Here is a 25,612-nt window from a genome sequence, read left to right as displayed (position 1 = left end):
TCCCTTCCTCATTTTTTTTCTTCCTCCTATACTCCTTGTGCTGTCCACTGCACGTGGCTACTCTAATATTGTATGTGGCTCTGCTAGTATTATCTAACCAGTTGCTTTTTTTTTTTTACCTCTCCTGATCTGTTCACATTGCTTTGGAGTGATTGCTATGAATTTCATAAAGTTGTCATTGTTTTAATGTTCACCTTAAGTCACCTGAGACTGTGCCTTTGTGCCATGTTCAGGTTTTATTGCTTAAGAGACTTGTTTGTTTGATTCATTTTTAAACCAGAGTTTTTCTTTCTTGTGTTTCCAAGTAAGACAAATAGGTTAATGAACAAAAGGCATGTATGTTTTGGAACTGGAATACTTTATGTATTTTGAGAAGGACATGAATTATTTTCATTTATTCGTATTTTTTTAAATCTCATTAATGAGCAATACTTTACAGATTCTTAGTCTCGTTTTTCCCATTAATTCTTGAATCAGAATTGAAATATTATAGTTTCTAGTATTTCTCTTTGCTTTTTCTTCCACAGACAATCAAGTTCTCCTCCTCCTATCCGACGACGGCCCACTTGGAGTAGGTCATCCTTGGTATGTGGCTTGGTGGGGTCTTTAAGAATGTGTATGCCGTTTCTATTGGGATGGGGCATTGTGTAAGATGGAATACTTTCTAAATTTCAAATAAGCACATTAACTCATTTGTTGTAGGCAATATGATTGGAATGAATTTCAGGGGTGTGACCACCCAGGTTGATTAGTTTAACTGGATAATATCACCATTGAGTATTAAAAATTACAGTCTTCAAGGCATTATATTTTTATTTGCCCTGCAGAAACTGAGCATTTTTTCTACTGGATTGAGATTATATTCGATGTGTAAAGAAAATAATCCTCTAGAATTTGAACTGTCTTGTGCTATATACATGAAAACCTAGTCCTCACATAATTTTACAGCTGTTCCTTTTGTGTTTCTTCCATTCTTCACGTTTTTGTTGAAAGTGTACTTACGGTTTATCGACTTCTCGGGTTAAGAGCCTATTTTCTGTGTTAAGTTCCTCTGCAAGTAAAACTACTATAATCAGTACAGGATTGTGATTCAGAATCTTTCTTAAACTGTATTTGTTCCCATTTAACTAATCTCCATAAATACTGTAAATCTGACAAAACTAGATAACTTTTTGCTGAAAACTTTACCAAAAACATCCGTGGGAATCTTTTTTTCCCCGTCAGCTCTAAGGACACGTTTCTGGATCCAATTTTAACATCTAGTATGTCAGTATTTCTTAGAGTAATTCAGAAGGCCTTAAATAAGAGTAGCAACAGCACTGCTGGTCCCTTAGACAGAGGGCAATATCAGCTTTATGCAGGTTGCTAGTTTTCATTTGTGAAATAGGTTATACCTGCTTTGTAGACCTTCTCAAAGTCATAACTCCACTAGCATTCTGCCTCACAGCAATAGGCTAATGTGGGCAGGAGTGTTTTCTTGACATATACCCATGGTGTGGTTACATCTTGTGAAAATGTTCTAAAAATTTATCTTAAGCAGGTACTGATATTAGGAGAGCTTTATCTTCGCAGATTTCAGCACAGACTGTTTTCCTGTGTGCATATGTACTGTCCATTAGATCTAAAAGTTGCATTCTGTGTTTCTTAGCCATTGGCAGGAAAACTGTTGTAACTGGCTCCGGATTTCTTTGTCCTTTCATTCTTAGCATGTTTCTAAGGTGTCACGATGCAATACACAGGCTGCCTACTACTTTCTCTGAGGCATATTTACAGTATTTTTGGTATCTCCTAGTTTGGTCCCTAGAGATTACTGAAAAACTGAAGGTGAAGAAATGAAATGTGCTTTGCGTTCTTATGCTATGGCCTCAGATGTATCACAAGAGGGAAAAGAGAGCTTCCTTCTATATTAGATATGAAAAATAGAAATCTACTTTTTCAAAGGAAAAACAAATCCTGCTGCCTCTTTCTGTTTTGAACATAAGCGTGCAACAAGCTTTAAAGAAACACCCCAAAGTCTTAGCAAGATCAAGAGGAGGAATGTGTGCTCATCAATTAAAAAGTGAACTGGGCTGCTAACCACTCACGTTGAACTTTCAACTGCTTTTCTCATAGTTGTTTTGTTAACTTGTTGAAACAGTTCTCTTTGAGGAGAAAAAAAAAAAAAAAACCAACCTTCCTGACTGTTGTCTGCACTGTACATACCTTTATACACCTACCTATTCATTTGTCTTGTAGGGTAATAAATCAGTAGGCATAAATGGGAAGTGAAGTGGGATCTTTGGGTTGAGGCTCTGCCACTTTACTGAGGATCATATTCATTCCTTTCAGATTAAGACCCTTTATATGGTTTTGGCATCATGGTGAACCTGTATTTTATTATTACTTTAAAGCCATTTTATGCTGTTTCTTTCTTCTGTCAGGCCACCCAGTGATGATGGTTTTCTAGCAAAACCTCCACAGTGTAAGAGATCTAAATATGATGATAGTTTAATTAGCTTATTAAAAAAAAAAATAAATTCAAAGTGATCCTTAAGTTGCATATTGATGTTCTGCAGACCTCAAGCTTCTCCTGTTTCTTCAGAAGAGGCAGATGGGCTGTCAAAAAAACCAAACCAAAAAACCTCACAACAGAATAGTCCCTAATTTCTTGCAGATATCTTCCATAACATCTATCACAAAGCAGATGGGCTGTTGTACATTCTGAGTAGAAGTAACTTCTTCCTTGCACTTTTCCTCTGCCCCCCTCACTCCCAATTGGTTAAGCTTTCCAACATCTTGGTTTGTTCCAGGCTAAGCTCTGCTACTTGAGTTGTCAGCAGCAGGGTCCTTTGCCCAGAGTGTTCAGTGGGAATAGGGTTTTATACCCTTGAAAGTAATTGTTGTAGCAGAAATTTTCTGTCTTCTTCCAGCTCTGGCTTAACACGACCATTTTGTATGCAAGAATTCATATGTGTGCTCATTTTCTTTGATTCTCATTCCTTCTCTGCATTTACATAGAAAATGTAAATTTAACCCCTTCCCCACCACCTCTTCAGTAGCTAACTTGCATGTTGTTCATTTTGTGCATGTACATGCAAAGGCAAATTATTTGGTGTTTCTTTTTTGCCTTGGGCATCCACAGTATTCCTTAGTAGTTTGAACTACTTGAATCAGCCTAGATGAAAAGCCCTTATTCCGCTGTTAAGGAAGACATATTCACAAGACAAGAGTGTCTTCCTTCTCTTTCTGCTTACTCTGTACATCAAAATATGTGTCATAAACTTTTCTCAGCGACGCCAGACAGGACGTTACATTGCAAGCGGTAAAATGTGATTGCAAAGCACATTGGTTTACCAATGGACAAGGCTGGTGAATACAATATTAACTGTGATTTATTTCGCTGTAAATGATCTTGCTGATTTAATACTGAATTGCCCCCTGTGATACTTGTGTTAAAATCTTCTTGCAGTGCAGATTGTTGGAGGAAGGCTCCAATTCATTATCTAGGGAATCTGATATTCATATAATATGCAGAGTTATTTTAAGTCCAGATGTGCTCCTTTTGCTTGTATAACAATGTTCTAGGACCTTGAATTTGTTCCATCTGCTGCTTTTGTCCTGATTAGGTGCTTGTTTTGTTTTCTTTTAATTCTTCAAGGGCAAAGGCTTTTAATAAACTTCTGAAAAGTTTGAAGTGAGCTGGAAGCCTGGATGTTGTTTTCTGAAGTGGTTGAGCTTAAAGGAGTCTTAACCGGTCAGCTTTGAGCTCTGTAACAAAATCTAGCAAACAATTTACAAAACGTTATTCTCTGTTCTATAAAGAAATGCCAAACCATGTGTCTTTGGCTGAGTTAGAAAGAGCAGTATTCAATGGAAAGGGCATAGAACCATTTTTCCTGTTTCAGCCTCAAAAATTGTAGCAGACAAAGTTCCTAATGCTTCTTTTTCCTTGTGCTTCTATTCCAGCCAAGACAACACCCATTTATACTGCCTCCTATGCATGTCCAGTGTGGAGAACACTACACTGAAACACATAATTCACAAGGTACTTAGAGCATGTATTTTTCCTTTAGTGGATATCCATGTGTATGCAAAGAAGCTCCTACCCCTTATGTCTAGATTTCTAATGCCGTCATGGTCAAATGGGAGTTGCTGCTGGGGGAGAGCTAGCAGTTTTATAGTTAATGTTGCAGTAAGTCTTCTGTTTAAAGTCCAATTTCAGTTTTCAAATTTCTCTGAAATGTCTGTGCATGATTATATGGACCTTAAACTTGGTATTCCAGTTCAGTGAGCTGAAAAAATAATTTCTAAAGGAAGTATGATGGCTGTACTCAAAGGCATTGCCAGCTGGGGCCAGGGAGAGGAATGGAGTGAGGAAAAAGGAGACAGCAAATATCTTCTACTGCAGGAGAAATCATAGTGTCCTGTTCATGAAACTGTATATTTAGATAATCTTTTCTGCTGATTTTTCACCAACGTCTGCCTGCATTGTTGGTGTTACGGACTTAAGGAAGGTTAGCTATTTTTACCCCAGCTTTTGACGAATAAATTCTCTAACAGGTTGTACCAGGTTACTTCAGTCAATGCTGGGAATGGAGCCCAGCCCCTAAACACCTTAAGTCTCACACCCTTAACACCCTCACACCACCTTTTGGAATACACGTAGCCAGGTCTGTTAGGCTGTGTTCTTTGCAGTTCACGAGAGGTACAGCTGAAGTGCTCTCACGGGCAGAGGAGCTCTTAGTCATACTTGATAATGTTTTAGAGTTGTGGTGGTCTGACTCATTTTAAGGTACAACTTGGCAAGTTTTGAAAGGAGCCTTTCAGGATAGTTCCTTGCATACAGTAGAAGGTGTGACTTAGTGGCTACTACTGTGAAGCTGAGGCTCTGAAGGGAGCTATTCTCAATTTTAGAAGAACTGTAAAGTTCCCTTAGTTTTACCACAGGCTTCTCTATATTGTTGAAGAACTAGCCGATTTCAGAATTTTGGGAGCTGCTACTCTTTTCTTCCAAGACACAGACAGTCTTGCAGTAAAGTTGTGATCAAGGACATCGTCTTTACCGTCTTGATTCCCTCTCAAATATCCTTTGCTGAAGATTTTAATGTTCTTTAGCACATCTGAAGAGTGGTGGTTTTGGTTTTTTGGTTGTTCCCTCACCCCCGAGTCTTGATCCACCCTGCTATGTTATACTTAAGATCCTCAGAACTGTTGGTTGGTCTGAAGTAGGATTTCTAATTGCACAGTCCTCTGCTACTTTGAAGCACAGACAGCAGTACATCATCAGAAAAGACAAGAGAATGTTTAGGATTACCATAGGCTAGCAGCACTGAGTTTTTAAGGTGATAGCAGCAGTGGATTCTTCCAGGATGCTGAGGGAGGAGTTGCCCCGTTATTCTTCCTTGCCACCCTGGGCAAAAACACTTCCTGTCTTTCCCCTTTCATGTCTCCCACAAGGATCTGAACTACCATATTTTGCTAACTGTTTGGAGTGTTTACGGGAATAGCTTTGTTTTAGTTCTATTTCAATGAACCAAGGATGTTCCCAAGACCAAATGTTACCCGCAGTTGTTGTACACTAAGCTATCTCTGTAATTGTTGGTGCAGACTGCATCTGAAGTTTTGTTAACGTTGAATGAGTCCTTGTATGTTAACATTGTCGACATCTTTATCTCTGCCCTACACAGATAGCATTTTCCATGGAAATGAAGAAACCTTCTACTGTAGGTCTCAGACCAGTTTGGACAGGTGTCCCGTGGACTTCAGCTACTTGAATGGTAATGGACCCAATGGGAGCGTATGCAGTGCCCACAGCATGAACTCCCTCAATCGCTCACAGAACTTCATCCAGGCATCTCCAATGTCCTCAAATCTGAGCATCCCTGGAAGCGACATCATGAGAGCAGACTATATCCCCAGCCACAGACATAGTGCAATCATAGTACCATCTTACCGGCCAACTCCAGATTATGAAACTGTCATGAGGCAAATGAAGAGAGGAGTGATCCAGATGGATAGCCAAAGTCAGTCTCTGAGGAATCTCAATATTGGAAACACACATGCTTATAACCAGCCGGAAGACCTAGTTTACAGTCAGCCTGAGATTCAAGAGAGGCATCCTTACACGATTACGTACGGGCCCCAGGGTGGCAGCTATAACAAGCCTGTCGCCCCATCTGACCAAATGAACCCTAATAATGCTGTGCAAAATAAGACAGCAGCCAGTGCCATATCCCACACCGTCAGCACACCAGAACTGGCTAACATGCAGCTGCAGAGCAGCCAGAGTTACAACACCGCTCACATGTTAAAGAACTATCTCTTCAGACCCCCACCTCCATACCCGCGCCCACGTCCTGCCACTAGCACACCAGACCTGGCAAGCCACCGGCACAAGTATGTCAGCGGGAGCAGTCCTGACTTGGTCACTCGCAAAGTCCAGCTCTCAGTGAAGACCTTCCAAGAGGACAGCTCACCGGTCGTCCGTCAGTCACTGCAGGAGGTCAGCGAGCCCCTTATGGCAGTGAAGCATCATGCAGCTGTGAACAAGCGCCATAGTTTGGAGGTCATCAGCAATATGGTACGTGGTATAGAAGCCATGGCATTAAAAACTTTAAATGCCCCTCTGCCACGCAGGAACACTTTGCGAGAGCAGGTGCAGCCAGAAGAGTCGGTTCAGATGGGGCATGAAGTTCAGCAGGTTCCTCATTATCATCACAAAAAGACATTCTCTGATGCCACGATGCTGATACACAGCAGTGAAAGCGAAGAGGAAGAAGAAACCCCAGAATCTGTGTCACGAATAACAGCCCTCCATGAGAACATGGAATATAGTGCTCAGCTGCAAGCTGCCTTGGCTAGAATACCAAATAAACCTCCTCCCGAGTATCCTGGGCCTCGTAAAAGTGTCAGCAATGGAGCCCTGAGGCAGGACCATGTTAGCATTTCTGTGGCTGTAGCCAGGGCCAAGGCCATGAGGCCAGGGCCTTCCAAAGCCATTAGTGTCTCTCGAACTGACCAAATGGCAATAAACGGGTCTTCACTTGGGCCCTCTATCTCGGAGCCTGACCTCACGAGTGTGAAGGAGAGGGTCAAGAAAGAACCTGTCAAGGAAAGGCCTGTGTCTGAAATGTTTTCTATTGAGGACAGCATTATAGAAAGAGAAATCATGATGAGGGTAAGTGTCTTCCTCTGTTGCAGTGGCTTCTTGGAAATTAGTAATCATACAAGTCTGTTTCCATACCAGAAAACTGTTGGATCGGGAAATGGTGGGGAACACAAAGGTGGGAAGATGTCGATTTGCTTAAAGTTAGGAAATGTTATATGAAGTGTCACATACAATTTGGTTTCGGGGGTCTGTCTGTATGGCCACCAAAGGGGCTGATCCCATCCACTTCTTTTGGGCTTGTCTGCTTCCTCCGCTGTGGCTATCCGGCTGCTGGCCAGATCCATGTCTGGTCCAGCTGATGATGCCCCCACCCTGGCAGCAGTGCCAGCCCGAGGTGGGTGGCAGAGCACGCAGCTGGGTGACGAGGAGGCTGACCGCAAAGGCCCCCTCAGTGGCTGCTCGGGCTTCTAAACCCTGTGGGTTTGAGGGCGGGATGAGTCTGAAATGTGTTTGCTGAGATGGGCAGATCATCGTGTTTCAGCACTAGCATTTTATTCCTCCTTCGCAGGGATGTCAAATTAAGTATCACAAAATATATACATTAATGCAAACACTGAGTTTTTCAAATGATCTCCTTGCCTTTCCTGCCACTTTATATGACATAGTTATCTGAATAAAACACTGGTAGCTGTAGAGTATGGATCGCAGGTTTTGCCAATACCTAAATGAGTGATTGGATATCTAATTACAGAAGCTGCAGATGTAAAGGCTGGGTGGTTGAGGATCTGGATTGTTTATTTTTTTAAAAAATGTACTCAAGTATGAGAAATAGGGTACTATGAAATTTGCAATTAATTTAGAAAAAAAAAAAAGTATTTAAAGGCTTCAGTGTTGCTGCAAGCAATGGTGCAAATATGAGGGGTGCTTACCACTCCGTGACTTCCGTGTGTGCTTGATGGAACACTCTGGGAAGTGCAGCTGCAGTCACAGAAAGCAAAGCGTGTGCCATGGTTCTTTTTTTTCAAAGTTGAGGTCTGAAACACAAACGATTCCTGAAACAAGTTAATGTAGCACCCAAATGGTCCAGAGCAGAAAAGAGGTTGTAATGTACTAGGTCAGTAACTAGTTAGATTTAAATACTACTGTGTATTAAAAAAAGTTTTCTAAACATATGTATAGTGCTTCTTGTTCACTGGTGATCCTTACACTGATGTTATGGTTAGGAATCAAACTTGGGCTGCTAAGTTGTGTCATGAAGACTGAATTTACTCCTTGCAGAATCTTATATTTCAGACGTAAAATAGATACTTGACTATAAAACACAGTCTTTCATGAATGAATACTGTAGACATTGGTATAACAACAAGCATAGGTATGCGCCTTTGATCTGCTGAGGAAAGAAAACATATTGAGAAGCAGGAACCCAAAGGATTTTAGGGTGGAAATGAAGGTAAGAAGAGAGCTTGAAGGTGGTGTTTGAGTACTCTTCCTCTGAATAATTATTCAAATCATCGTTTGGTCAAAAGGTGCTGCTGCTGTTGTTGTTTTGAAAGTGAAGGGGTGGTCTTAGCATTAAGCTTTTAAGGTGGTTTCAGCCTAGTTCAGCAATCTTAACACATGTAGACTGTCCTTTTGTCATAGGAATCATATATTACGGTCATTTGATGACCTTGATCTTTCAAATACAGGCTTTTCTTTTTTACCTTGCAAGTAGTAGTAATAATAAAATCCCCAAACAAAGAAAAAATACTTGTGTTCTCCTGCTTTCTGGAAGTAAGAAAAGAAAGCGGAGAGGTTTTGGAGTTCTGGTTTGCTTTTTTGTTTGTTTTTTACTTAGTGCTCTGGAGGAGCCCAGTGGTGAGGAAAAAGCCGACAGGCTTTTGAAAAATCAAGCCATTTACATAAGTCTGAGGACATGTAGGTTCAGTAGTGTGTCTCCGGGAGCTGAGCTTGGCCTGTGTGGTGACCACAGTTTCCATACGTGTGCTGAGAACCAGGCTTCCCTTGTGCTCATCTCTCCTTCCAAATCTGGCAGAAAGAACTGTTAAGGAAATGGAATAAAATGTACATAATTCGGCTCCTTCTAGAGATGGTCTGTCTGCTTGTTTCAGCTCCCGGTGGCATAAGGAGGGCAGTAGGATGAATTTAAAAATCCATACTTGGGTTCTCCATGTTGCAACGTAATAAGATGCACGACTATGATAAACGATAGCCCTCCCTGGCGGCGCTTCTGTTCGGTTTCTAGGATTTGTGAGCTCAGTTTTTAGTCTGAAAAATATCGTGGGTGCTATTTGAATCACCATAATAGCTTAGTGCATCAGAAGACTTCTCATTTTAAGTATTATCATCACAGAAGAGAAACAACTGTTCTGTGTTTTACTGTTTGTTATAATAGATTGAAATTATTGCTTTTTAAAAGATGCCCCAGGTATCTTGGCTTTGGTAGCGCTGCTTTAACGTAACAGGATGATGCTTTGTGTGTCCTACATTCAGAATAATGTTTGCAGAAAAATGCTCGAGATTGTATTTGTATGTCTTTTGATGGCACGTAAACTGTATTATACGCTGGGATTGCTTCTTTGAAATTAAAATTCTGTGCTCATGTAGGAGCAGGCCTTTGAGGAATAACAGGAAGAATAGAGGTTGTATTTGAATTTACGATGCTAATGGTGATCATCTGCATTCCTTGGCCAGAGAGTTGCAGATTTTGGAGATTAAAAAAACATTCCAGCATTTTACTGGCATTATAAATAATCACACAGAGATGAAAACGTGCCTTTTCTTGCCAAAAGAATCTAGAAAAGCAGAAGATGGCAGGCCTGGAGGCCCAGAAGAGGCCCTTGATGTTGGCAGCACTGAACGGACTCTCAGTTGCTAGGGTTCCAGTGCCGGAGGACAGCCAGGATGAAGTCGCCAAGGTGCCAATGGATGAGAGGGTAAGATGGAGGCTCATGAAATGTTGCTCGCTCCCTTTGTTCCCAGCAGCATGAAGTTTCTCAAACAATAAAATTTGTTTTAAAATGTGAAAATAATTCTCTTGAAAGTTTTCAGAGCCATTAATGAAACACTGGTGTGTCTTTGGATGCTGATAAAGTGTTAAATGTCTCAAACGTTTACTGAAGTTGGTGAAAATTGACACTGTTCACCATTTCACATGGCCATACAGTGTCATACAAGATCAAGCTGTAAATCTAACATTTTGTGCATTTTTCAGTTGATCAGGCAGTCTTTCTACAGTGATCATCCATAGATACCATCTTGCATGTTCTGATACAACCAGGGAGTTCAGTTAACGTCTCTAACAGGATTAAATTAAAAAAAACCAAACACCAAAACAGCAAAAGAGTTGTTTGCCTCTTGATGTTTGCACATGCGGGTGTATGCATGTATATGGAATTTCAGCAATTAAAAACTGTTGCTGCCATTAAGATTTGAGAGACATATTTGCAAAAAAATCTTTCTGGCTTTCTAGATAAAAATTTGCAGCCTTGTGTTGTCTGGTATGCAGATGACAGAACTTAACTTCTGCCTGTATGTATGTGGGGTTTTGTTCAACCACCGAAATTGCATGAGTGCAAATTAGGGAGTATTTTGAAATATGGACCACATCACACTTCTCGCAGTGTAATCTTCTTCCTAAAAATAGTTGTAAAAATATTTTAAATTTATATCTGTTGTGGTGAAATCACATACAAATTCAGGTTGAACCAAGATTGTATTTAATATGGCTTTGCTTTTTATGGTATCAGGCTTAAAATGTGGAGGTGGAATGTACAAATGTAAAATTTGCTTGTGGGTTCACTCAGTAGAAATAGGAGTGTGTCATGTTTCCTCAGATAACTGCAACTGAAAAAAAGAAATGAATGGGAGAATGCTATGGCTATATGTTGAAATTCAAAGAGCTAGTTGGATGGGTCTAGTGGTAAACGCTCTTCCAGGAGAAATTAATGGATCATTGTTCCTTTTTGTTAAATCTTAGTGCAAAATCTTGAAGAGGAAGTTGGAGGAAGGGATGGTGTTTACAGAATATGAGCAGATTCCAAAGAAAAAGGCAGATGGGATCTTCACCACAGCTGCCTTGCCTGAAAACACTGAGCGCAACCGCATCAGGGAGGTTGTTCCTTATGAGGAGAACCGAGTAGAGCTGGTGCCGACCAAAGAAAATAATACAGGCTACATCAACGCTTCACACATAAAGGTAAAAGCTTTCTTGAACTTTACTTTGCAAATGAAGGTATGCTAAAGCTTTGCATTTCTGGATGCACAGCAGCATTTTCTGTAACCCTGGAAATTCTGAAAAGGTAGCCTAGTCAAAATGCATCATTGAACCTTTGTGTCAGTGTGGGCATCTCTAAAGGTCCCCTATCAACTAACATGCCTGAGTTGATTTATTTGCTAGAGACTGGCAAGTCATTTTAGAGAGGCACCGTTACTTTTTTATGCCCATCTCTGCCAGGTGGCTGTGTAATGTCTCAATATATTGGTTAATGTAGAAAGAGATGCCGTGTTTCTTAAACCCCATGAAAATGCATGACATCAGCCCCAATACCTCCAATGTGATGGGGTTGTCGTGACCCTGTACCTAAAAGAAAGAGCAGCTAAGTGCAGGGCAAGGAGATGTGACTCCTACAGAGGAATATATTCAGAGTTTCCACCAGCAGAAGTTTTCAAGAGACACAAACAGCTGCAGGCAAACTTCGTCTACTCGGTCAGTATGTGTTCTGATTTGTCAGTCCCAATAGCCCTGTAGGCCACCGCGGGACTACAACAAACCATGCAGAATCAGTCCCTGCGACTGACTGGTGCAGTCTGAAAGAAACACTGCACACGGTTTGACTGAAACATTTTTTCCATTTACTAGCATATAGGATACGATTTTTAAAAAGGATGTAGTTCCATGTATGCAGTTCCATGTCCAAAGAAAAAGTATTTAGTTATGAGTAATGCAAGTTCACGTAGATATCATGATTACATGTGAATAACACCTTTCTTCCTTTTGTCATAACAGATGAGTGATTATTTTTTAAAAAGTTTTAAATATGCATTGATAAAGGGAAATCCTTATGTCTCTGATTGGATACTGCATTTGACTTCTGTGTTTCAAAATAAGTTTTTTATCAAGATGCTTCAGATTTCTTCTTGTAATTCAATGTAGAAATAACTTAAAATACGATCTGACTCTGTTACTTACAAACGTGGCCAGTTTTAACAGTGAACCATCCTGCAGTGGCTGCAGATGCTTGTTTTTCTTTAAGCTTCCAGTACTATTTGCAAAGTCCTTTGTTGGCTTTTACTCTACCCTGAGAGAAGTAACAGCACTCGGCTCCCTCAGATGACAGATTCTCTTGTTGTCAGAGAGGGCTGTCTGCTTTTTCTCATTGTCAAAATCCAAATTAAAAAAAAAAAAATTCAAAAATAATAAATAACACATCCTGTTAAATTAATATTTTCCTGGAGTAAAAGCCTTTTAAAAGTTTAAAGAGACTTGCTGGCCTCCTTGGTTGTGATTTACAGTGTTAAATCCTGAGTCAAAACAATTTCTGAACCAGGATCCTGGCAGGTTGTCACTTTTCTACATAGCCTGGTAGGTAGCAGATACTGAGTTTTTGCATAATCAGACGTTGCTATAATGATGATGGACTTCTGAGCCCAAAATTTTTCATCTACTTTGTTAGGAGGCCCAAAACCAAAGAGATTCCTAACATAAATTATGCCCACAATGCAATACTAGCCAGAAAAGAATTTTCCCTGCCCAGTTTTGAGTCTACGTTTTTTACCTTTGTGTCAGCGTTGGACACTTACGCATCTCACATTCATAGAGCACCCAGGAACACGCACAAATGTTTTAGCACATGACAGTGGTCCTTGCCAGTATTTTCCTCTCGCGCTCGCAGTGGCGCGTACAAAAGCCAAGCAGATGTGCTTTTGCTTAGAAGGTGAAATCGCATCTGCGAAATTTACCTCAGTAGCACAGCATGCGTGTGTGTTTGCAGCCCAATATTCAATTTTTAATATCCTGCAGTCAGGGCATTAGAATGCAGTAAACATTCCAGGCATCCCATTCCCTCCAGACTATTTATGGTCCTTTCATATCATGTGCCAGGAGGCTGGATATTTGGACCAGAAGTCAGTAGACAAAGAAAACTCCTATATCATCCTGATAAGATCCATGCCTGGAGGATTCCAGCTCAGTCTGCAAGCCCCACAGTTTTACAGTATTTCTCTACTTATTTACCATTGACCTTTTGCTGCTAAGATACTAAGATCGTTCTCTGTACCAGAGAGACAAATTGTAATTAAATGTATGGATTAAGCAAAAAAGTTCTTAAGACCACTTCATCTGGCTGTTTGGCTCAGGTCGGCATTAACTTAAAAAGCTCAGTAATACCGTACCAGCGCTTAGGACTGCAGACGAGCCTGCAAGCGCAAGACCAGTCCAAGCAGCGGCTGGTGCTGGGCAGTTTCTCTTCGTTCCCACCTGGTACGAGGAGTTGGGGGGTTTACCTGCACTGGTCTTGCAGATTTTAACCCTCATTCACAGAGGAGAATGCTGCATAGTATGAAATAAGAAAATGAGGTGGTGCACAGGTTTGGAAACCATTGTTATCATACAAACACCGTGTTAGTTACAGGTGTAAAAACCCAAGTAACTGAGCTTAGTGGACAGCTGTTTGAGTAGCAAATAAATTGATTCTATTTCTGAAAATGCATTCAAAGACCTGTACCTCAAACGCAGTATATGCTTAAACCTGTCAGAGTTACTGATTGTTCCTTGTAGCGTTGTCCCCCAGCACCTTGATATTTATGGATGTGTCAGCATTTCTGTTGTAAATCTTCTCCTCTGGGATTTATAACTTTGTTGTGAGAAGTGGCTCTGGGCTAACATGTAGAATTAAGAGGTCTTAGCCTGAGAAGGAAAAATATTTTAATTTTCCAAAATAATTAGTTCATCTGGGTTTGCTTTTTGCTGGGAAGCACATTTTAAAATAAAATCTAGTAGCTCTAGAAGTGGTTTGGCTTTTTACCTAAAATGTTGGAAAAAAAATTTTTTTATAAACCTTTCCTGATGTTTAGCAAATAATCTGTCAAAAAATAATTTTTTTACACACAAGTGATTTTTTTTTTTTTTTTTTTTTTTTAAATTGCCTAAGTATGAAGATCTGCCCCAGTCAAGTAAATGATGCAGTGTGTTATACTGGTTAACTCTGAGGTACTGTTGGGTCTATTTAGGGCACTACATAATTTATAGTGTGTAAATCTCTGTGTTAGTGCCTTAAAAATAATTTCATTACGTGTTGTGATGCAAATACACAAATATTTCTATAAGATGTGGTTGGTAATCCAGTTATGTATTGGGAAATCGACTTACATGACTACAGCTTTAGATAATTTTAAATTTCACATGGTATATGAAAGCCAGTAGTTTGTAGCTTATGAACTGAAAAACCTAAGATGAGTGAGGAAGAGGAACATGAAATGAAGCCGTCATTGATCCCATCACTAGCTGGCAACAGGCCTATCTGAGCTCTCTGTAATGTACAGTGTGGGGGCACAACTGCTTCTTCTGGGGACAGCTTGGCCACATCTTTGGCAGTGATCAGTGTAGTAAGAATCTGTTTAAGAAATTATTTTTTGCCTGAGTGGAAGGTATTGGAGGGAGGTCTAACCAGCAGAGGCCTCTAGCTTTCTTCCTGCAAAATGTCATTTGCATTCAGGCTTTTTACACCACTGTGTGTTCATTTCCAGCAACATGATGCCTTTTTAACACTTCCTCTGGTGCTCAGTTTTTCTTTCACCATGGGCCTGTCACTAAGCCCAGGGCAGTCAGTCAGCTGCTTATTTGTACTTAAGCCATATCAGAAACAGGGCCTCAAAAAACAAAAAAAAAAATTTCTTTTTTCATCTGTACAATCCAGATGCCGTGGCAAGAAAAATAGATGACGTTTTGCTCGGAGCTTTATGTTTATGGGCATCAAGAAAGGACTTGGAAGCACCAAAGATTGTGTTTTGCCAGATTTACTCTTATCAAAAGCATGATTCTTGTTCAGAATTTTGGAAAACAGTGGAAGAACAAAGAAGTAAAGGTTTCATTATGGTCTCCTTTATTAAAAGGGCAGTTCTGGCCAAGATGCTGCTGAGAATTTGGGCACTCGCTGTATTTTTATTTTATTTTTTTTTCTTTACTCCCAGGTTACTGTAGGTGGAGAGGAGTGGCACTACATTGCTACCCAAGGGCCACTGCCACATACGTGCCATGACTTCTGGCAGATGGTGTGGGAACAGGGGGTGAATGTTATAGCCATGGTCACAGCTGAAGAGGTACGTAAAATCTCAGAATACAGTTCTTTCTGATGTGAGCGAATCTCCTCTTATCATCACTTCCCACTCCAGTAACCTGCTTTTTCTATCAACAACCCTTTTTCCTCTTACTCTGTTTGGCTGTGCGCTTGTAGTGCTATAATACTATACTCTGTAACTTTCTGATACTTGGTTTGGCAAGCACTAAAGTGAAACAAGCAGAGCCCCCTCTTCCCCCTGCTGTACTTCAGTTTGGCCAAAGCAAACAAAGATGTTTCCATTGGAATGTGAGAGCGCAGAACTGCTCCTGGTTAAAATGACACAGACTTCCACCCCATCCAAGGCCAGTTCTGCATACCATCACTCTTATCAGCTGAAAAGAGACCAGAAGCTGTTGTTTCTGTAGAAGTGTCCATTTAAAAAGAAAAAAAAAAAATCTTTTTATTCTTCTGCCAAGCACAACATTTTTTTCTACTGTAATCCAAGAACTATGTGCTATGTTATAAAAACTGGCACACGTTGCTAACTAACACTGCGTTCTGCTTTATGCCTGGTTGCTTTTAGCAAACACAGGGAGTGCCACAGCACATCAGGTCACTGTCCAGTCCCCAAGGCTGAGCAACAACAGATACTTAGAAGCTGCTGAAGAGAATCTCCTTCCGTTTAAAAGGGAGGCTTCCCCAGGAGGAGAATATTTACTGAGGTGGTGTAGGCAGTAGCTGGCTTTTGCCACGAGACGAGTTAGCTCTTCAAACATTTTTACACTTAGAAGTATTATATGGCTGAGTTTTAATGATATTTTCTTTACTTTGTGGGATGCTCCTTGCTCTTCCGGTAATTTGAAATAAGAATACTTGGCTTATCTGCAGAGTTTTATACCCTCTGTTCGTAGAGAATTATAACTGCAGGAACTAATGGCTATTTGTTTGTTTGTTTGTTGATTATTAAGGAGGGAGGAAGAAGTAAGAGTCATCGTTATTGGCCTAAACTGGGCTCTAAGCACAGCTCAGCCACTTATGGGAAGTTCAAGGTTACAACTAAGTTCCGCACAGACTCCGGCTGCTATGCAACTACTGGTCTGAAGGTCAAGCATCTTCTCTCTGGACAAGAGAGGACAGTGTGGCATTTGCAGTATACTGACTGGCCAGACCACGGGTGTCCAGAAGAAGTCCAAGGCTTTTTATGTAAGATTTCTTTGACTTGCATGATAAAAATACACCAAGGAAAAGGTTGCTGATGCTGGATTCAGTTCACTGCACCCAGTTAGAGCTGGGGTTGATATTAAATGGTTATTGCTGTGCCATATAAAGGCCTCAACTAGGTTGTACTTCGCTGCGATTTCGAGAAAAGAAGTGGGATTCAAGAGGTAGGAGCTAAGGTGATTGAGGACTTTGTGCCTGAAAGACCTGACATAACAGGAGAAGAAAATCAGAGGCAGCAGCAGTGCTAAAGACCTGAGAAGTCTGAAATAATAGGATACCTCCGCTGGCTGCTGTGTCAGTATAAGTTATTGCCACTTCCCACCTACCTAATGAGCGTAGGAGATACCGGGCTGCACACAAATGCAATTAGAGAGGTCTGGGTGAGAGTGGTTCAGATGTTAGAGAAATATGGCACAACTCCTCCAGTTTCATAGGAAGCCCTTATTGCTGACAGCCAGCGTTTAGTAGTCCAGAGGCACTGGACTTGTTGCAAAAGAGCAGAGGGCCACATCACGTGTGCACTAAGTCTGAACTCGCTGCCACTCTTCTCACCACAGGTTCCCAGGCAATGCTAGGGGCCTTCCCAATTAAATATGGTCCTGGTTCATGCATTTCTGAAAATACAGCCATTATATTCATCTGTAAGGAGTTAATAGTGCTTCCTCGTTCTTACCAAGAAATAAACACTACCATATTAAGTAATAGGAATTCAACCATTATTTAACTGAAGCCACATCTCTGGCATTACAGTGGAACGTGATGCAGAGATCTTTAAGTTACCACTGAAGGAGTCCGCACATGGTGTACTGATGCGTTGGAGATGCCTGCCCTCTTCGTTCCTGAAAGCTTTGCAGCTGCAGCAGCGTAGCTCTGTTGCAGCTAAGTCCTCTCTCAGCAAGGCCCGACAGATCCACTTCGGTCTTGACACAGCTACAGTCCCTTAGTGATCCACTCTCCTTTGTGAGATACAAGCTTAATGTAAATAACATGTTCTCTTTTCCCAGTTCTGTCATCAGGGCAGAAAAAAAAAGATGGCATTTCAGCTTTGGCAAAAGAGTGCCATGGAATCTGTCTTTTAAGGCAACGCTATTGCCCAATTCCTAGGGTTTTTTTTTTTTACTGTTTCGCCTACCAACCCATGTAGCTGTGGTTGGGCATGGCAGTAATTGGAACCTGATTCTCCCCATTTCCTCTGTCCCATTGTTTGCCACCACAAACAGTCCCATTTCACTGCGTGCATTAAAATGCAGCTTTTCTGATGTTGGTCGCCCTCCAGCCACAGCCTGCTTGTGTGGAAAGGACTGCTCAGGCTGTGGTGCCATGACACCGAGAGTCAGGGCAGGAGAGTTCAGCTCGGATCTCACTTCCCCCTCTGACTGGTGGGAAGCTAAGTGTCTTAAGAGTTGTGCATCTGGATGTGTCTTTCTAGGTGAGGCCCATCATTTTTGTCATGCTTCTAGACTATGCTGGAATGATGTTTAGAGGTCAGAGTTGTATTTTAGGGCGTGTTTATCTAACCAGGTTGAGCTTCCAGTATGTATGGTTCTCGGTGTGGTTTGACAGTAGAATGCACTGAACAGCACTAGGGTAGCCACACAGGACAACAGTTCTTGGTTCCCGCATTTTTTCTAGAAATGGCTTCAGAGAAAACAAAGACAGTGAGCTCCCAGAAGAGCTCCTAGCTATTGAGAAACAACCCTGAGCAGAGAGGTGGGTGGGATTTTGTCTCACTCTAGAAGAGAGAAGGGAGGGAGGGGGAACCAGGGCAGATGGATGCTCGCTTCCCATCTGATATTGGCTTTGACAGGCAGTGGTTTCAATGGGACTTAGCTGTTGTTTTGATCCCAGCCTGTTAATAGCAGGAATTGCTGTAAGTAATGTCTAGAATCATCTGCTTAGGGGACCTGGAGATTTGCAGAGGGGAAAACAGAATTTAATTTTTTAAAAGAACTATTTAATTTAAAGGAGTAGACTCCCAAGTAATAATTGACACCCAGCTGGTACTTGCTGGATTCAGTGCTGTTCAGTGCACCCTGGCCAAGATAATTAGTATGTTGTAAAAAAAATGTAAATTATTGCCACTTTGACAAAGAATGACTTTTCCATATTCTTTTTTCCCCCAATTTTTACATTTAGATGTATAGGTGTTTGCAACCTTGTCTACATTTTGCCTTGCAGCTTACCTAGAGGAGATACAGTCGGTGCGTCGCCACACCAACAGCGTGTCCGACAGCAGCAACTGCAACCCTCCCATCGTGGTTCACTGCAGCGCAGGGGTGGGCAGGACCGGGGTGGTGATCCTCACAGAGCTGATGATTGGGTGCTTGGAACATAATGAAGTAAGTCAGCTTCTCTCTCAAGACAAACCCTGAGCTCCCTTCTTGACTAACCAGCTACGTTTCTGAGGTTAAAATTAAAAGGCATTGAAGTGCTTTCTGTTACCTTTGTGAGACAAGGGCTTTAAATGCAACAGGCAGAGATTTCCCATGGCAGGTTACTTGTTGTAGTTCTCTGTTGAGTTGATATTACACATTTTTTATTAGTATTATTTTAATACATTCAAAAATAGGGCTTTTTTCTCTCTTTTAAGAATTTAATCTAATTCATACCTGTATTTAATTAACAGTTTAAAGACAGTGTGTTTACAAGGATTACATGAGAGAGGCAAGAGAATAATGTCAGCTTCCCTGCTCTTTTAACTAAAGTTTTCTGCTCTATAAATTCACTCCTTGGACTCCCTGCTCTCTCTTGTATTGTCTCTAATCTCACCTGGAACGAAACTTAGCTGTGTCTTAAGAAAAAGATGTGTTTATGTTGGGGAACAGGGCTTTAGGAACTGCAGCCAATATTACACAACCAGTAATACAGTCTGGAGTTCAGAGTAAGAGCACCAGCAGAGGAACCATGTATAGCATCTTGCTTTTCCTCTGTGTCCTGTGTCACTGGGGAACTAACTGTCCAGGAAGAACACCACGTCTTGAATAGCAATGTGCCACACAGTTTCAGCATGATGGCTATTGAAACTGGGGATTTCTGTTGCCAAAGAAACTGCTCAAAGACCAAAACCTCTCGTAGAGATAAGAACGGAGCAAGAGTGGCAAATAGGCATATATCATCTGCTCCTCCTGTTAATCATCCACTGGATGAGTTGCTCAAAATTCAGGGAAGACTGGATGTACGCATCTGAAATGCTCAGCCACTTCCCATGTTACCAGAGGGAGTTACAGATTGGAGCCTTTCTGTGCAAGGCGCTATGCAAAGTGCAGCTTTCTGGCTCATTCAGAAATACAGGTCCTAAAGCAGGCAAGTACCAGTGCCCTTTCCCCTTCATCACTATTTTAACAAAAGTTGATGCAAGAAGTCATTTTTTTATTCTCTCCTCTGTTGTCCCCCTCCACCAGCTCATCATCCTGTAGTTGCAATATCCCCTAGAGGTCGTGGGGCTCAGCTCAGGTGAACCTCAGATGAACCTCTTCCAACTCTGGTTGGGCCTTACTAGAGGTGAAGCTGGCCTGTAGATGTGTGTCACAGTTTGCACTTTCTCCTTTTTATTTGGGGATGGGGGAGGAAAGGGAAGGAGGAGCTGGCTCAGACACAATGAACCCACAGGTATGTAATTTGGGAATCCCACAGCCTTCCTGTGCCGGCTGCTGTTCACGCTGCTCTTGTGTGGGGCATTGGCTCTGACTCTTGAGCCGAATTGACTTCTTTCCTTACACAGCGGCATCTGGAAATGACGGCTTCTGTTGTTCACACGGCAGCCATGAAATTTCTGCACGCCGGAGGAAATCCGGATAGTTACAAGAGCCATACCCGAATTGGTGGTGAGCACCAGTGTAGCTGTGGCTGCTTTATAGTAACCTCTATATGCTCATGGCGTGCCAGGAACAAACACTAACAGTTGCGCAACACGTTCTGGCCACCTCGGTTTGTCTGCGGTTTACAGAAGTCATCTGGTTGGCAAAGAGTAGCAAGTGAAGATAAAGGCGGTACCTCAACATCTGAGCACAGGGGTGAGCCTTGACATTCGGAAGAATTCTCATCAACTTCACTAGGAGCTGATGGTAGCGCTCAATAATAAGGGATTTCTCTGATGTCCCTTAATTAAAGCATTCTTTTGTCTTGATTAATGGTGGAAATCATCATTAATATTAAAGACAATTTTCCTTAAGGGCTTTGTTGCTCTAGATTGTGCTAAGTTAATATTTTTGGCTTGTTAAAATCTATTTTAAAAAAAAAAAAAAGATGAAAAAAATCTTAATGTTTTGTTATTAGTTAAGCAGTATGTTTTCAGTTTGTGACAGATACTGCATTCTACACGGAGAGGTTCTTTTTTCATGCAGCAATTTTACTTTTTAATTTTGAAGTAAGATTAATTGGGTTTTTTTCTGAAATAAGATGACTAATAAGTCATAAAACTTAAAATGTTTCAGTCTTATGAATTGGTTGATTTCTTATGATTGGTTGACTCAGAAGTGTCCTAATAAGTAGGTGTATGAATGTTAACGTTTTAGTGGTGAAGGAAAAAAGGCGAGGGAAGCTGAAAATCCTGATACAGACCATCTTGGAAAGTCTGCAGCAGTGCTGGAACCAAAACCAGAACTTCCGATTTTGTTTTTTTCCGGGTTAAGTAAAAAGTCATGTTTAATCAAATTCTATACAGGTTCAGTCAGTGTGGCTTCTGGGCAATTGCTGGTTGAATCTAAAGCAGTGGAGCTCATTACAGGGATATAGTTTCAGTAACTTGCTATATAGTAAGTAATATGTCACGTTATTCCATCCTTACTGATATAGTCACTTAGAACAAGAAAGTAGTTGTGATCCTGCTCTACCAATTTCCAGTTTGGACTTGGCACTGGGCCGTTAACTCATGATTGCAGCTGCAGTGCGTTTTCATAGGGGAAATCTTTTAGTTTGGGAGTCGGAAACGAGTAGTGTTATTGTTTGTTCTTTTTGCAAATGCCACCTTAGCAAAGCATTGCGTGTCTTTGACTTGTGCGTTGTGATGAAGGTGAAGATTCTGCTTCCCTGGAGTGGCATGCTGAGTTGGCTACAAATCGTGAGGTCGAATGGGGAGGACGGGGTTTTCTTTCATTTCTGAGATAAGTCAAAGCCTAGTCCGTTTTGAGGAGGTGTGTGGGTCACTGCATGCTCGGTAAAAATCAACGAGCTGTCAAGCACTGAGCCGCTGAGAGGGGAAGGTGGCTGTGCGGGTCACAGCTGGCCTGCATTTCTCTTGCAGTTTTTCAGGTGAGATCGGTTTCCGCGGGGACTCAGCGCAGCAGGGACTGCGTGGCTTTCGTAAGCACCCGAGCCCGCGGGGAGGCTTTCTCGGAGTTAGCCAAGTTAACTGCAAAGAGCTTACGTTTCCCTTTGCGCTCGCTTGAAAATAATATGCCATTACTCATCACAAACCTTTACGCTTGGTGACTCTCTAGAGGTGTCCTTTTATAACAGCTTGTTGGGGTACGTGGCAGAATATTTAGCCTTGTTTTCAGAAAGCGATAGCTTACGGGTTAGGGCTTGTTTACACAGAATGGAGATTCTGAGTTTTATATATACGGACAGAAATGGATATGCAGCAGGATTTTATTTTAAACTTTCCAGAAAACTTCCAATGTGCATGGAAGCAGACTCCATGATCAGTTGCACTTCCAAGGGTTAGCAGGGTTCATTTCTTTCTCTGTCCATTTGTCCAGGCACCGTGCTTGTAACATTTCTCAGCTCAGCCAAAAGACTTGCTAAGTTCCTTTTTGTTTCTGGAATGGCAAACTGGCATTACAAAGTGCAGTTTGTGTTGCCTGACAGAGCAACCGTTCTTCTGTTTTATATCTTGCACTGCTTAAGAGCTCCCTCAAAAATAGCGTGTATCTTAGTGCTTGCATTTACTGCTGCCGTAGAAAATTTGTATCCCTCATCTTAGGTCATACTACACACTCTCTGAATTTGAGCCTGGCAGGCTGTGCTTCGTGGCTCAATGACTCCTGAATGGCTCCTCATGTACCCATTTTAACAGATAAAACACAACAAATGCTGGAGATACAATGGTAACACCTGAGAAAATTTGCAGTGATTTCTAATGCTTTAGTGGCTCAGCCCAAACCACGACAACCTCATGGGCCTCTGTTTCACACAGCTCATTTGGGTTTTGATTCAGACCATTATAGGGTGCCTGTGCCCCAGGGTGCTCAGTGAGTTTAAGGATGTTCTTTCACAGTGGATCTCCTGATCCGTCCCCACTTACTGTGCTTTAGTTCCTGTTCCAGAGCGTTTTCAGGGCACAGGAGTGAATTTCTTTTGGATGAAACTAATCTGGAAAATGCCTTCTTGGAGAACACCTAATGTGTCCCAGCTGCTAGTGGAAGTTCAGTAGATGGCAACAGACCAATTCTGGCTTGAAGACTGAAAAAATACATATTGTGGATACGATACTGGGTCCTCATTTCACTTCACAGATGTGCTTCTTCTGGAGTGTTATTCTAGCATAGACCTGGCTGTGGGGAGGTAGGGTGTCACAGTTTCTGGAACTTTTGGTGGCAATGAGTTCCTTTCTCTTTTAGTGGAAGGGTTGGTATATTTGCTTGCACCTTAATTTTGTCTAAAGAACCTTTGTAGTGATGCTGATGCCTGCTTGCTGTTTGAAAAATCTCTCAGATCCTCCCTCGATGAATGAGTTTGACCATGGATCAGAGCGCAGTATGCAAGTGGCCGCAGGGCCTCTTGATGCACTCAGTGGTAGAGTCTGAATTGAGCTATAGAATCTTGGTTGTTTAAATTTTGTACTAGACCTTCCTGATATATCAAGCCTTTAACCTGATATATTAGATTTATTTTACTGAGTTGAAAATAGGTATGCCAAAACAGGAAAAACTCCAAAGAGAAGCAGCCCTTTATTCTGTATTCAATTAATGATCCGCTGGGAGGTAATCAGTGGTACACAACTGGAAGACAAGTCTTTGGTCATCTGTCCATTTACAATAGTTGAGAAATTCCCATAAACTTTATTGGGGAAAGCATTGGACGCACAGTGACCTGTATATACTATTGTAATACTCCTTGAAATGAAAGTTGGTGGGGGAAAAAAATGTAGTATTTCCCTACAGTTAGTTATAATGCATTACATTATATAACTACAATACAGTTCCCTGTGTCAGATAACTGGTGAGACAATGATTCTTTGATTTAGTGAATCTACATCTTTATGGCTTTTTTTTTTCTCCTTTGCTTTACAGAAAGTGGATGTTCCTGTGATGCTGAGGCACCTACGGGAGCAGAGAATGTTTATGATCCAGACCATAGCCCAGTACAAGTTTGTCTACCAAGTGCTCATCCAGTTCCTGCAAAACTCCAGACTTATTTAATCTTTTCAGACATCCCAGACCCAGCTTTGTGGATCTGACTGAACCTTACTGATGAACAAGGGGAACTGCCTTGACAACACTGTGTGCATATATTGCACTTTTTAAAGTTGTCTTGAAAGTAAGGAATGATTGTTCTTTGCTAGAGTCTCCCGTGGATTATTTTATACAAGATATAATTTATTTTTCTTGGAATAACTTGTGAATTACTTTAATAACTTGTAAAACTTATAGTGACCTTCAAATTGAACCACATTTGACATGACTGGTCTGCATTGTAACGTGTCCGTAAGGAAAGCAATCCTTTGTAAAGGTAGTTTACTGGCTTTTATTTCGCTACACAGCTTCTGAAATGAACAGTTACTTAGAAGTGGACTTTTTCTCACATAAGAACATTTTAGACCCAGGTATGTGGCTTCCATGGTAAAAACAAGACCTGCTAGATGTCAGTTATGGCTCTGTACCAGTGGAAGCTGAGGGGACACACTCCTGGGACGGGGAGACCAGAGCCTCTGCACATGCAGCAGAGCATTTACAGAGGGCTCAGACACAGGCCATTGTGAGGGCAGAGAGTTTTGGGTGCTGAACTGTTCAAATTCCACAGGAATTACAGTTTCGGATTAGTCCTTGAAGAAAGCAATATTGGATCTTTTAAACAAGGCCTGTGCTACCGTCTGCAGTCCTTGAGGGATTCCCAAGAGCTGAAGCAGCGCTGGGTGAAGCGCAGTGACCCAGAGCAGGCCGAAGTCAGTGAATGAGTCTTTCTGGTAGCTGTGGCGGGCTGTGAGTTGAACAGCAGAATTTCAACTAAATGCAGCTGAAAACAACTCAAATCAAGCACCTTCTCATGAATTACCCTGGAAGTTTATTGCCTTCAGGCTCACCTCCTGTAGAAAAGGAATCTCATTTTAAGTTAGGCATCTCCAGTTGCCTTAGTTTCCCCTGTGAAATACTGTCTTTAGCACTGTTATCATTTTACTTTCTGTTTATTTCAACTTTGTCAAAATCATCAGTATGGTCTTTCCTTCGTATCCGAGTTCTCCAAATAGTGACCCTTGAGAGCTTTAACTCGGAGTCTGCCTTGATTCTTCCCCCATCACTGTCTTGTGGTTTATGAACGCATGGAGCAGCTTTCCTTCCAGTATTGGCAAACCTCACTTTGTTAGGGTCTTTTTTGCGTTAAATTGCATGGATCATCTCTGTTCTCTGCCTGGTCACTTTGGACTCTCCCTCCTAGATATTATTACTGGTTTATCCTGGTAGCATTCAAGGGTTCCAGTTAGGCTTAGGAGGATGTTGTATAAATACATAAAGGAGAAACAGTCCTTGCCTGAAGTTTACAATCGGAACAGAAAAGGGAAACAGACCTCCTCCACTGCAAAACTAGGGCACAGATCCTTAACTGGCTCTCGCTAGGCCAACAGTGAAATCTACGACAGAGCTAAGAACAAATCCACGTGTCTTCTAAGTATCTCAGCAGTGAGGCCTGTCCTCTCTCTTCCTCATCCTCTGCCCCTCGGCACTGGCTAGCTGTTTTGCACAACCTAGTGTGTATTCCTTTCTCCAAACTTTATTTCATTGGATTAAATCATGTTATGGATTATGTTTTAGTGTGCACATGGTAGCATTTACTTACAGTTAGAAGAGAGAGTAACTGCACTTTTTAA

The 25,612-nt window shown here is 41.5% G+C and overlaps 1 protein-coding gene across 1 annotated transcript in view; it reads left to right on the top strand.

Annotated features, from left to right (window-relative positions):
• PTPN14 (protein tyrosine phosphatase non-receptor type 14) overlaps positions 1–25,612 on the top strand; it is a 72,023-nt gene extending 46,411 nt beyond the window's left edge. Inside the window, exons 10-18 of the mRNA XM_074167942.1 lie at positions 528–585; positions 3,946–4,024; positions 5,667–7,156; positions 9,880–10,023; positions 11,067–11,285; positions 15,278–15,406; positions 16,335–16,569; positions 18,766–18,926; positions 23,820–25,612. Of these exons, the coding sequence (XP_074024043.1) occupies positions 528–585; positions 3,946–4,024; positions 5,667–7,156; positions 9,880–10,023; positions 11,067–11,285; positions 15,278–15,406; positions 16,335–16,569; positions 18,766–18,926; positions 23,820–23,948 (2,644 nt within the window). The 3' untranslated portion in view covers positions 23,949–25,612. The remainder of the gene's footprint in view (positions 1–527; positions 586–3,945; positions 4,025–5,666; positions 7,157–9,879; positions 10,024–11,066; positions 11,286–15,277; positions 15,407–16,334; positions 16,570–18,765; positions 18,927–23,819) is intronic.

The sequence above is a fragment of the Numenius arquata genome, chromosome 2 (genome assembly GCF_964106895.1).
Source record: "Numenius arquata chromosome 2, bNumArq3.hap1.1, whole genome shotgun sequence".
Taxonomy (NCBI): Eukaryota; Metazoa; Chordata; class Aves; order Charadriiformes; family Scolopacidae; genus Numenius; species Numenius arquata.
Note: the sequence above shows the minus strand (reverse complement) of the source record. Positions and strands in the feature narration are given on the sequence as shown.